Here is a 13,970-nt window from a genome sequence, read left to right on the forward strand (position 1 = left end):
CCATATATAAACAATTTATTACTAGTACACATTTAATTTTGTTTGAGCTTTTATATTGTTAGGAGGCCAACTATCCATTACAGAGGCTGACACCCACAGAGGCTGAACTTGCCACTGATTGGTGGCAAGCTAGTAAGCGGTTTTTTTATGGGACGGATGATGAGCACCCCCCACTTCGAGAGCCATCACCTGATCGGGCCAATTCTACAGCTCGATACCAGGAGCCATCACCTGATCGAGCCTCTTCTCCACCATCACCTATTCCATCACATCATCGAGCCTCTTCTCCACCATCACCTCATGATAAGCGACCAACAAAGAGGCCACGACATTTATCTCCCTGTTCTCCACCTCCAAGGGATGAGTTAGGGGAGTGACGTGATGAGGTTGGTGCTTTGTGTTATGAGGTCGGTACTTTACGTGAAGGCAATGGTACATGGCGTGATGAGGTACGGTCTTTACGTGGTGAGGTGAATGTTTTACGCGATGACAATGGTGCGCTACGTGGTGAGGTATCTACTTTACGTGATGACGTAGCCGCTCTATGTGAGATTGTTTCATCGTTGCAGAATAAGGTTCATACTTTATGCAATAAGGTAAATTTGTTTAATACTATACTAAAAATGAAAATAACCTTTTTTCGGTATTATTATTTATTTATGTATTAATTTATTTTCAGCGTCTCGATAAGGTAGATGCTTTACGTCCAGTTTTTCTTGTACGACAGGGTTCACGCATCAGATGCCGTGCACGTGCCATTACGTCTCCTTTCACCCCACTAGTGCCAAGACTCCGTAAGAAGAAGCCCGATTCACCTTTCATCGTTCAAGAGGCATCTCCTATCGTTCAAGAGGCCCCTCTCATTGTTTAAGATGCCCCTCCCACCGTTCAAGAGGCCCCTGTCATCGTTCAAGAGGTCCCTCCCACCGTTCAAAAGCCCGATTCACATGGTGTCATATGTCGACATATTGATAAACCCCCTCTCGTGCCCGATATGATGGATGCGAGTTGGCTTTCATATGAGTTACCGACCAGTACCATTCCTCAGTAGGAGAGAGGAACACTACCGGACATAATTACGGATAATACCCTTTGGGCTAAGATCGCAGTTGATTTTTATCTACATGAGTGGAGCCATGGGTGTTATTCTGACATATGCAAACTCGACGATGTTATGCATTTGTTTCTTGATCGGTCTTGGTAGGGTATTTTATTAGAGGTTGAAGATAATGGCTATTTCGAAGGGGGTAAGTCTTATATTCTTCTTATATTGCATTTTGATTAATTTTTTTAAATTTATTAATAAATTCACTAATATATGTATTTTTTTTATAAAACAACATATTGATGCATGGATATCACGTCTTCTAATAATAAGAAAATTGAAGAAAATAAAAAATACTCGATGGACTATTATGCCGACGTCTTTTCACGTAGCTCACTTGAAGGATTCGAGCGATTCTTCATATATATTGGGTAATGGAAAAGCTAAACTTTATCCTGCGTGGTGGGAGGTCGATAAGGTTAGTATTTAGTTTTTGAATATTTTAAAAGTGTTCATAAATTTTATTTGATGTGCGCAATTATTTATGATTGTAGGTGTTTATCCCTGTTTTGGAACGTCGTCATTGGATTCTCATCGAGATTCAGCTCCCATCCCTGAAGACAATAGTATATGACAGCATGTTGAATTACATGCCATTGTTTGATTTGAGAGAGATTATTTGTAAGGGATAAAGCGCTCATTTGGCGAAATACTTGGACGCGATTGATTATTGGACCAATTCTGGAAACAAGAAGCCAAAAAAGTTCAAAGTTACAATGATCAGAGAAGATACCGCGCCATAAAAATGGAGGGAGCCAGAGGGGATTGTGGTCCTCTTGTATGCATGTGCTTGGAACGTTTGACGATAGGAAGTAAACAGTTTCTACCTCCCACAGATAGAGATAGAGGTGCAATAGGGTTGTGGTTTTGGCATTTTATGGCTTAAGCGATATATGCGAGACGTTGTCTACCTGCATCCGCGTACTGAAAGTGTGCATAAACAATTGGTAAGTTTGAGCAAGTATTGTTAACATATATACTCTTTGTTGGTTTGAAAATGTTTGGTTAAGTACCTAGAATTCAATAATTTGCTGTTTGTTGGTTTTAGATGTGTAGAAAGTGTTATTTGAGCAAATGTTTGGTTTCTGCAGGTTAATCCTGAAGTGAGCTGCGTGAAATTGATGTATTTGTGCATAAACAACTGTCTGGAGTACACTTTTTTTGCTTGTTTAATTGAATTTTACATTGATTTGTAAAAGTTGATTTGTTTAATGTATGAGGAAATAAGAATTATTTTTTGCTTGTTTAATTGATTTGTAAAAGTTGATTTGTAAAAGTTGATTTGTTTAATTGATGTGTAAATAAGAATTTTTTTTGCTTGTTTAATTGATTTGTAAAAGTTGATTTGTTGTTTTAAATTTCAATCTGCATTATGTTGAAGGCAAAAAAGACCTGTTGAAGGTACACTTTCGCAACACGAAAGTCAAATTCGTAACGTGAAAGTCAAATTGGTGTTGCGATTTCGCGTTTATTATTTGACTTTCGCAACAATTGCAACACGAATTTGACTTTCGCAACAATCGCAACAAAAAATCTGATAAGTGATAACAACTAAACAAATCATAGCAATGTTCAAACTCAAGTTACTAATGAATGTCTAATGCATTCACACATAAAATACACATAATACAACGTTTGCATTCAACTAAAACCTGTTGCGAAATTAAATTCGTGTTGCGAATTCAAAAATCGAGTTGTGAATTTGAAATTCAGTTGCGAATTTGAAATTCAGTGTTACGAATTTGGAAATCGCGTTGCGAATTTGACTTCTGTGTTGCGATTTACAAATTCGCGTTGCGAATTTGGAAACCGGGTTGCGAAATTGGAGTTCACGTTGCGAATTTGTTGGTCATTTTTGCAAATCCAAAAAAGGTTGGTTAAAATCGTATATTATAAGACATTTTCGGTCACTGAGGTTATTTTCTCTTGCTTTAAACAAAAACTCTACCAATTCTTTTAAATCACAAATTCACCCAATTAAATTTCCTGGCTCTACACTTTTGTTTTCCAAAAAACCATTCCAGAAGTAATTCAATTATTTATCTTTTTGTTTTCCCCCAATTTCAAACATTTCCAAATCCAATCAAAATTACTTATCTTTGTTTTTTCCCCTTTGACCGGTTATTTTAATTGCCATAGACCCCATTTTTTTCTCTTACTCCACTCAAACCTTTCCAAACTCAATCAAAATTATTTCCTTTTAATTTCCCTAAACCCCACATTAAAAAAAAAAACTCAAAACCTTCTTCACCCGAACTTTCTTTTTCTTTCATTCTTTCAATCGTACGACTTCACTTTTGCATTCCTTCTTTCTTTTTTTTCAACAACAAGCCACACCTTTAAACAAACCAAACTGTTGCTACTTGTCGCCTGTTCTTTAATCGTACATTCGTTCTTCGTGTCATCACTGCTTGCATCAGTCTTTGCTTCATCTCTCATGCTCGCACAACGTTGATTTTTTGCTTTTCACCGTGCCATCACCGCACATTCTATTTTCTTTTTTATTCTTTACCGTCTCTAGCTAAGACTTGCACAACAACCATGGCTCATACGAGAAACCAAAAGGACGACGACTGCCTTTTATCGATTAATCATGAATACCATCTCCTACTGTCGGATTAGAAAATTTGTGGTAAATAAATAAGTTTATTTTTGTTACCTATTACTGATGGTATTTCCCTTGGGTCTTGTGGGAAACTTTGGCGTCGATGCACACTCCAATGGTTTCTCTTTCAACAGTCGAACCGAATCGAACATCTCCTTTTGCCATCATCGCTAATGAACGTGGGGAGTATTCTTTACCCCTTCTTTTGCTCTTTAATTTTTATTTCTTTATTGAGGCAATACGATTAAGTGAGGGGTAAAGGTTGCATTTGGTTCCACATACTTGTCTTTTATTTTACTTGATTGAATCTTTGATTGAATTGGTTGATTACTTGATTTTCTTTTTCTTTCCGTCGACTATTACAAGCACGATTGTGGTTATTTGAGCACAAAATTGCCTTGAATTTTGACATCCTTGATGGTTGAATTGTATGAGTAGGATGTTAATTGATGGCCTTTAAGACATTTATTCATCTTGTTAATTGGATTTTTTGCCTAGCTTGATTCATTGACATACTTTGTGAGATTTTGAGCCTTGAACATGTTTATCTTCACTTTTATGTTCTCTTTATTTCTTGAGTGTGTCGAATTAAATTTTGGAAATCTAGAACTTGTGGCATGATACATTTTGAGACTACATGTGAAATAGGTTGCTTGATATGACTTAGGCATTAGGATTTACCCCAATTTTTATCCTAGAAAAAGCCTTCCCTTCTTATTTTTCATTAGTGAACCCACTTTAGCCTTTCTTTCATTTCTTTGGTTTCACCCCTTGCATTAACCTAAGCCTTTATTTTTTCCCTCTTTTCCACTCATGTCAAGATAAAGAATATGAAACAAAAAAATAGTATGATCACGTCCTAAAAAAATCAGTTTCGAAAAAACAAGAAAAAAAAGAAAACATAAACATTCGAAAAACAGAAAAATAGTTTCATTTGCTCGTGGACTTGATCGATTTATTAAAACATTCTTTGTTTGACCTTTAAAGCTCCATTTTTAGCCTTTTTCCCCACCTTTACCTAAGACCTGTTACAACCCTTCTAAAAGACCTAATGATCTTGCATCCGATTTCTCCTAAGTAATGGAGGTTTGATTATGTCACAAGCATATGGAAATCCTTATTCAATTCGGATTTTGAGCATGCTTTGATACCCGAAACACATGTGAGTGAATATTGGTGAGGAATTAAGTTGGGTTGAATTTTTTTATTAATGGATGATAGAAAGTTACATTGTTGTTGAATTTATTCTTACTTGTGCTTGTTTGCTTGATTGATGTTTTGTTCATGTGATTATTGTGAGCTCGATTTCCATGATTTGCTTGAGTATGAAAAGAATTGGAGGAAGGTAAATTAAAGTTCTTAACTAATTTGATCTTAGCATACTTGAGGGAAAGTATGAAACAAGTGAGGGTGAATTTGATAAGTTCTTGCAATTGACACTTTTTACTTGCCAATTCTCTTGCTTTATGAATTTTTCACTACTGATTTGGTTACATTTGGCTTATTTTATGTGCAGAGAACTTGTTTACTGGAATTGGAAGCAAAAGGGCACGTTTTGCAACTTTTTGTTATTTTCTGATCATGGTCGGAGGCATGATCACTACACAAGGCACGACGCGTTCTGACGTGACAGCTTCCAAAAGATCCAATCAGCAACAACAATTTATAGAATCAGTCCAATCAGCATTATCTGGAAGAAGATGGACGAAATCTTTAGGAATTTAAATTTAGAAACACTTGGGTTTTATCTTTTAAAATTTAGGATTTTAATTTTGAATTTTCATGTTATCTTTAGGGATTTAGAAGCTATAAATACCCCTTAGGGGGTGTTTGGTACAAGGATTGTGGGATTCCCATGGGATGAGAATCCCACATTCCCATGTTTGGTTGGCCGGGAATCTCATTCCCGATAATGTTTTATTACCAATAGTAGATTTTTTGGAGTATATTACCGGGAATGCCATTACCTCCCTTCCCTTAGGTATTGTAACATTACCGGCGTTTTAGACTAAAATGCCCTTAAATTTTTATTTTTTTTCAAAAATATCATTCTTCTGTCATTGAATAATAAAAATTCTACGAAGGTTAAATTACAAATTTATCCTTAAATTATTTTAGATTTACAAAAAAAAATCTATAATTAAAATTTTATATGAAGTTCAGGAGTTAAAAAAAATTTACGTTTTCATTAAACCTTTTTTATATTTTTAATTTTGTAAAAAAAATTATATAAATATTATGAATTTAATTTTTTAAAGAAAATATATAAATATTTTACAATTTGTAATATTATACAAATATATATTAAGGACAATTTGGTCAAATATACATTCCAATAATCTTTTATTCCTTTAACCAAACACGGTAATCTTACATTCCTGCTAAACCAACCAAACACAAAATACAACATTCCCAGTAATCCTATTCCCTGGTAATCTTTTATTTCCACTGGTAATCTTACATTCCGTGAACCAAACGCATCCTTAAGGTAAAGCTTAAAACACACTTGAATTAGATTTGTTTTTATTTTCATTTTATTAAAAAATTCATTATAGATAAGAGCTAGCAATGAATCAATTCCATGCGTGAGAATTGAACAACACTTAATTCTCTTCGGGTCACATTCTCGATTTTTTGGTTTATTAGTTTGACAATCGGTCTTACTTACAAATTTTAAACACTTTCAAATCAAAAAGTGCTCGTTGGTTTGGATGTTGTTTACATATATGTTGTGAGGAAGGATTGACCTGTGGCAATTCAACTTCCTGTGAATATATTTAGTAGCGGTCCTCTAAGGAAAAACAAGATCGGATATGATTCTCATCGAGACAACATAATCCGAGTTAGGCCTTTCCAGTAATTAATTCTGATTGTTTTAACGGAAATAGATGTGGTTAATCCACTCAAGAATCATCTTTCAAATATAGACTTGGGAAGATCAGTTACATGAGAGAATGACAAGTTACAATGGGCTGGACATTGTAGACTGTAACAGACATGAATCTCGGAGTAAAATTCCATTTTGATGATCAAACGAAATTGAAACAAAGCTAGCTTGAGGCGATTTTATCTTTATTGTTTTCAACTTTATTTACTTTTTCATTTCTTTTACTTTGATGTTTAATTTTTTACTTTCTTTTATCTTTCCTCTTTCAATTGCAAAACCCCCTTTTTCTAATTTATTTTTCTTTCAGTTGCCTGGACTGAAATTCGACACTAAATTGCATCAGGAATTTTTAAGTACCTTTGGATCAATCCTCTTTCACTATACTATACTATACTATACCATATTATACTATACTATATTTATTTTTATTTCTTTTATTTGAGAAGATGTTTTATTTTATTTTTAATGAGTAAAACAATGCTTGTCATTTTATAAAAATATTTTTGACTTATTTTTTCCTAAACCCAAATATCATAAATATCTCAAAGTTAAAAGGTGCACTTTTTATTCTTGTCGTAGATTCTCATTCGCTTTTTCTTAATTAAATTTATTTAAAAAGGCGAATTACGAGTTTAGTATTTAAACTATAAATTTTACTTTGTTTTAGTATTTAAGCTTTTGGGTTTTTTTTTTAAAAAAAAAACATATATAACATTTATTTTTTGCTTCATTTCAATACCCATTAAAAAATTTAACATTAAGTTTTGAAAAAATTGAAAGTTTAGTTACTAAAACGGACCAATACTAATATTTTAAGTACTAAACGCATTAAGTTTTTAATGATGGGTACTAAAATGAAACAAAAACTAAACGTTAGGTATGATTTTGAAAAAATGTAGTAAAATAGATAAACAATGATAATTTAAGTATTAAATGCGTAATTTACTCTATTTTTTAAATTACGCTTTTTAATACTTCTCCTAAATGAAAGGAAAAAAAGGCTTAAATGCACCATTGCCCCCTAAACTATATCATTTGTACCAAGTTACCCCTAAAGTATTTTTCGGGACATTTTGCCCCCTAAAATTTAAATCGTTACCTCATTTGCCCTCCGTTAAAAGCACGTGGGTAAATTACATATTTAGTTACTCAACTATTCATGCGGTTCTATTTTGGTCAGTCAACTATTTTTGTTTTCAAAATCATCATTAAACTTAAATTTTTATTTCGATTTGGTCACCCAATTCGATTAGATTTATTTTTAAAATTTAAAATATATAAGAATTCATTTATATCACATTTTTTTACTCGACACATAATTTTAGTGTATGATAATAAATGATATTGTAGTGTAAATAATAAACAACATATTTAGTTGTTTGTACTTAAAATTTTAATAAATAAATTATTAAATGTTAAATTAAAATATCATAAATATTTTAAGAAATTAAAATATGAACAAGTGATTATTTATAAATTTAAATCTTTTAAAATTTTAAATCTCGTACTTGAAATAATGTATTTGTTCCTTTTTTAACCATAAATTAATTTCGGTATTGATTTTGAATGAACTGCATATTTTCATAGATTTGAAGCAGTTTAAGCTACTCGATTGCATCTTCATTTTAAGAAACTAAAATATGAATTTTTTGATATAAGGTTAGATATTGAATTTAAAGCTAAATACTTGATGGTTAAGCTTTATCATCATTTTAATCTCCCATACGATTAGATGGATCTAGTCTTTACTTAAATCATTAAATAAATAGAAAATGAACACTTGTGAATCATACCAAAATTATATAACAAGTTTTTTAAAGGATAATGTAGAAAAATGAATTTGGAATCTTAGAAAAAACATAAAGGAAGTTTTACATATCTAAATAAAAAAGTTAACATTTTATTCACAATGTATTATATCTACACTATATTTAAAAATTTAGTTAAATTTAGTGTCATCGATTAATCAAGTATTTATTTAATTAAAATTACTAAATTATTTTTATTTAAGATTAATATAATACATATTATTTTAATGATATATTTGCCTTCGTATTCTTTCATGTAATCTTTAGAATCAATACTAAAAGATTAAAATGTCTAGGCTCGCAACTTTGATATTTCTAGGCTCGTTGGGCAATCGGATAATCTGCTAAATTATTAAAGCTTTTTATGATACAAGACAACATCGTAAACACCATGTTCTCTGATTGTGAAATTCTAGTTACCGAACCAGAGCAGGAAGCCACTTATGGCCAAACAAACGAAACCTAACACAACACTGTTTAGAACAATGCAATATGATTACTACAGCATAAGAACACCTTATAGTATACCTGCAGATTGAGCAGCATATAAAGTTTCGTCCTCATGACGTAAGCGAGTTGGACGAAGAAGCTTGTCTCCAATAGAACAAAGCTTGGAATCGACATCATCCATGTCCATCCGTGCAGTAGGTGATTCAGCAGAACAAACGAGTCCTATTTCAAATATTGAATTCAAGTGTTGAAGATGTCTGTCATTAAGAGTGACATCTGCAATTCTTCCTTGTGTAGATGGGATCAATAATTTCAGTCACCCGATCAGGCAAAGCTGCCGCAACAAAGTTGTGAATGCTGAAATCTTCTTCGAACATATCATGAGTCGGCCTTTTCCCCGTAAACATCTCCAGCAAGAGAATGCCATGGCTATACACATAACCTTTTGTTGACAACTTGCTTCCCATGGCATATTCTACAATTAATTTATCACAAATTATAAGTAATAATTGAAAAGGGGTCCTCAAAATGTATTTATATAGCCTAAGACATCCATGCGTTGAGTTGTATATTTTTCTTTTAGATTATGTTAAGATTAAAGTATATAAACAATGGTTATAAAATTGGAAGAAATGTATAAAGCGAACTGACCTGGTGGAGCATAACCAATTGTTCCTCTTAACCCAAGGGAGCTTGAATGATGAGAAAAATAGTTAAGCATGTCTGAAGAAATGATTTTTGCCAATCCAAAGTCACTTAGATGACCAACCATTTCCTCATTGAGTAGAATATTGTTTGGCTTGAGGTCGCAATGAATGATTGATGTTTCACAATGGTGGTGTAGACATTTAAGTGCATGAGCAACATCGATGGACACACTAACTCTTTGGAAGAAGTTTAGGTTTCTCATCGTCTCTTCTTCATTGATGGTAATAGATGGATGCAACCAGTTCTCCAAGCTTCCATTTCCATGAACTCATAAACCAGTGCTTTAAAATCATTACCTTGATAATCGACACATGAAATGGCTGTTAATACCTTCACAAGATTCCGATGTAGAGTGTTATTCAAGGCCTCACATTCAACCAAGAAACTCCTAGAAGCTTTCTGATTCAAAAGATTAAGCACCTTTACTGCAACAGTTGCTCCAATCCCTTCAAGAATTCCTTTGTATACAGAACCAAAGCTTCCAGATCCAAGTAAATTCTGCACGGAGAATCCATCAGCAGCCTTTAGGATGAATTGGTATGATAACTGTAAAAAAGAATTCTCAACACAAGTTGTTGTTGGCTGCTCTTTCTTCTTTCTAAACCACAATATGAGGAGAGAAGTAAAAATCAAAGTCACTCCTAAAATCAAAATAACAATTGAAATTTTCAATGAAGTGTTTGATGATCTTTTCGAGTTACATCTGGGTAAGTGTAAGTGTGTAACTCAGAACTGCCTCCACAAAGCTTATTGTTTCCCTCAACGAATGTAACATTTGCATTTTGAAAGATTCCTTCAGTCGGTATCACTCCCTCAAAATCATTGAAAGAGAGATTTAAATACTTCAATGTCCTAAATTCACGAGAAAGTCTGGAAGCTCACTTGAAAGATTATTGTCAGATATGTCCAATTCTACCAGACCTCTCAATGAACTCAAAGATGAAGGAATGGGCCCTTCAAACAAATTCCCATCCAAGAACAACTTCTCTAGACTTACACAAATGCCAAGGTTGTTTGGAAGTAAACCAGATAATCTATTTTGAGAAACATCCAATATACCTAAATTTTCAGATGTTCTATTTCAAGAGGGAGCTCACCAGTCAAATAGTTTGATGATAAGTCTAATACAATGGATATGGATGATAGTCCAAATACTTGAGGGGGAATGGTTCCACTAAGATTGTTATCAGAAAGATCCATTACGAGTAAATTTTGGCACTTATATAGACTTGAAGGAATCCTTCCATGAAGAGTGTTAAAATCTAAAGCAAGTATGGTTAATAATGTCAAATTTCCAATAGAATCGGGAATAGTCTGAGAGAGAGAATTATTGGAAGCATAAAATACCTCTAGCTTCTGAAGCTTCCCGATATTGAAAGGAATAGGACCTGATAGCTGATTTTGTGATACCCCTAACACCCCCAAATGGATGAGATTTTCTATATCCCATCTGGGATTCTTCCTGATATTCTATTCTCTTCTCTTCTATTACCAATTGTAAAAGGGTATTGGAAAAATTGCTAATGCATTTGGGAAACACACCTCCAAAATTCTTGATGCTTATATCTAAAAATTCTAGTTTGGTATTATTGACCAAAGTGCAGAGAAAATTCAAGTCAACTTCCTCTTCATGTCCCAAATGGTTTGCGTATAGGGTAAACTTTGACAGTTTATCCAACTTTTCTAAGGAAGACACATCGCCATTGAGTCTGTTATCACTAAATTGAAGTATAGAGATTTGAGGCATTGGATAGTGAAATTTGGATTTGTCCAGATATTTGGTTTGAACTTATCCAGAGATTTGGTTTGAACTTATCGAAAAGAACTTAGCATATGGCATAGTGATTTCTAAGTTAGAACGAAGAGTACCTTGAATCTTGTTTCCACCAATATCGAAGACTCTAATATTGGAGAGATAGAACATTGAGACCGGAACAATACCAGAAATTTCATTTTCTAATATGGAGAAATATGAAATATTTTTTCAGTTGTCCAAAAGTTTCAGGTATAATCCCAGTTAATCCATTAACCGCCAAAGCAAGTCCCTCAAGGGATGACAAGTTCCCTAATGAAGGTGGAATGCTCCCTCTCAAGCTGTTGTTGGCAAAGTTCAATAATTTCAGGTTTGACAAGAGACCCAACAGAGCAGGTATTTCTCTTTTTAGCTGGTTCCATCTCAGCTCAACTATTGCAAGCTTAGAACAAGCAGATAAATTAGAAGGAATTTCACCACTGATGGAGTTATTGGTCATATCAAATGTTTCCAGTCTTCTTAAATGACCAATTTCTTGAGGAATGTAGTTGTAGAAGCTGTTGCCCGCACTATTCAACTCCTTGAGAAAGCTCAAATTTCCAATGTATGGTTATGAAGATCTCAAGAGTTCGAGGGATTGTAGTTCCAACTTGGTGACTCTCCGATGCTTGCGACCGCATGTAATACCATGCCACTGACAGAAGTGAATGGAACTATTCCAAGACTCCATAACCCCAAGCCGATCACCTGCTATCATGGATTTGAAACGGAGTAAAGCTTGTTGTTAGTGTCATTTCCTCGAACTACAGGGATTGCTGTTGCTAAACCAAGCAAGTCAAGACCCTGCAAGTTGAAGCATGCGAGAAGAATTATAACAAAGTGGGATGCTTCCATATGCTTTTTTGATAGCTTCGTCAACATGAAACAATTTCTAACTGATGAGATTGATTTGTATTTGAGAATGCTTTGCTCATCAACAAGAAGTGGAGTCGATAAAAGTAGTTTTTGAACTCTGATAGTCAAGTGGTTCAAGTTTTCCAACTTAGTCATGTGGCTACTGATTCCATGGGTCCCTGCTTTAGTTGGGTTTGTCTCTACTTGGGGTTGGTCTTTATGGTCAATATTTTATTCCACAACTGAGTAATACTTGCTGTTAGAAGATTAATAACTTCAATGTTAGAAGAGCCTAGGCATGTTTAGTCAATAACAGCGGACAAAGATTAAGTTTTAATTTCATCATTGTTTAAGATTCCTCTCTAATATGCCGGATATGTGGATAACCATGTTGAAGTATGACCTTGTTCTTTGAGGTGAAATTCTAATACCAAACCAGAGCTAGAAGCCACTTACAACCGAAAAAACAAAAGCAAACACAATGCTGTTTTCTAAGATTAATATTAGAAAACATGACTGTCGTCTTGGTTCAAATCATTTTACTTGTTCAAATCATTTGAATAAAGAACTTATTTGAAAAGTACTTGCATTCATTTCATTATGAAAAATGCAAGTTGTTTAGCATATGAAGACATTATAGTATACCTGCTGATTTAGCAACACATGAAGTTTGACAAAGAAACTTATCACTAATAGAAAAAAGCTTGAAAACAACATCAGTAGGTGATTCAGCAAACAAGTGAGTCTTATTTCATGGCATTTTCATCATCCCTTGAGTAAAAAGCTTCAAGTTGGCTATACATTTATAATCGGACAATGAAGCCTTTTCATCTTGAATGGTATAATTCTTATCAATTTGGCAGCCATGAAGAATCTTAGTACAATTCGAACACTAAAACATAAATCTCATCCTTTACTTTTGGTTATTAATTAAAATGAAGACTCTAATTAGATCCTCCAATTTTCATTCAAAGATAAGTAATTTAATTTTAATGACTAAGAATATAAAATTAGGCAATCGTTCAGATTTCAGTAGGATCTTGTCAGGTCAGGTCAAATCAGATACATGTTGTGTCAGGTCAATTTAATGGTTCGACTCGGATCAAGTTGGGTCCGGGTCAAATCAGTTCGGGTTATTTTCAGGTTGATTTGAAATCAGCTTCAGTTCGGGTTATGGTCAGATTAGTTTTAGTTCGGATCGATGTCAGTTCAGATCAAAACGGTTCATGTCAAAATTAGTTAAATGCCAGGTTAATTCTTGTTCGGATGGACTTCAGGTTGGATCTTGTCTAGATTAGATCACATCATTGATAGACAAAATTCAGGTCGGATCTTATCGGATACGAATTGACTTCAAGTCGGGTCATTTTTTGGTTATTTACTTTTCATCTTTCATGAACGTCGAATTTTAATTTCTAATTGTATATGATTTAGAGTAAATTTCAAAAAATATAAATAATTATTGACCAATTTTGATAAAAATATAATTTTAAGGACTAAATTGAACAAACATGAAATTACAAGTAAAATTTTAATTAAATTAAACAATACACATGAATGAGAGATCAAATCAAAATAATTATAAAATGTGAAGTTGAAATTAATAAAAAATGAACTAAATTGCATCCAATTTAAAAATTGGTGAACAAAAAATTTATATGGTCTGTAGATTATAATATAATTTATAGAATTTAAAATGAAATTTAATTATGCGATTTATAGGGTTTAAATTACAAAAATATAAATCAGTAAACTAAATT

The 13,970-nt window shown here is 33.3% G+C and overlaps 1 protein-coding gene across 1 annotated transcript; it reads right to left on the reverse strand.

Moving 5' to 3' along the window:
• Positions 1 to 9,118: 9,118 nt before the first annotated feature.
• On the reverse strand, positions 9,119 to 9,761 carry LOC120115490 (probable LRR receptor-like serine/threonine-protein kinase At3g47570). Its single transcript, XM_039136199.1, has 2 exons — positions 9,507 to 9,761; positions 9,119 to 9,330 (listed from the first exon to the last, which is right to left on the reverse strand). The coding sequence occupies exons 1-2, from the start codon at positions 9,625 to 9,627 to the stop codon at positions 9,119 to 9,121; spliced, it is 333 nt and encodes a 110-aa protein (XP_038992130.1). The 5' UTR covers positions 9,628 to 9,761.
• Positions 9,762 to 13,970: the final 4,209 nt, after the last annotated feature.

Source organism: Hibiscus syriacus, unplaced genomic scaffold, assembly GCF_006381635.1.
Source record: "Hibiscus syriacus cultivar Baekdansim isolate YM2019G1 unplaced genomic scaffold, ASM638163v2 tig00110264_pilon, whole genome shotgun sequence".
In the NCBI taxonomy this organism is placed as follows: domain Eukaryota; kingdom Viridiplantae; phylum Streptophyta; class Magnoliopsida; order Malvales; family Malvaceae; genus Hibiscus; species Hibiscus syriacus.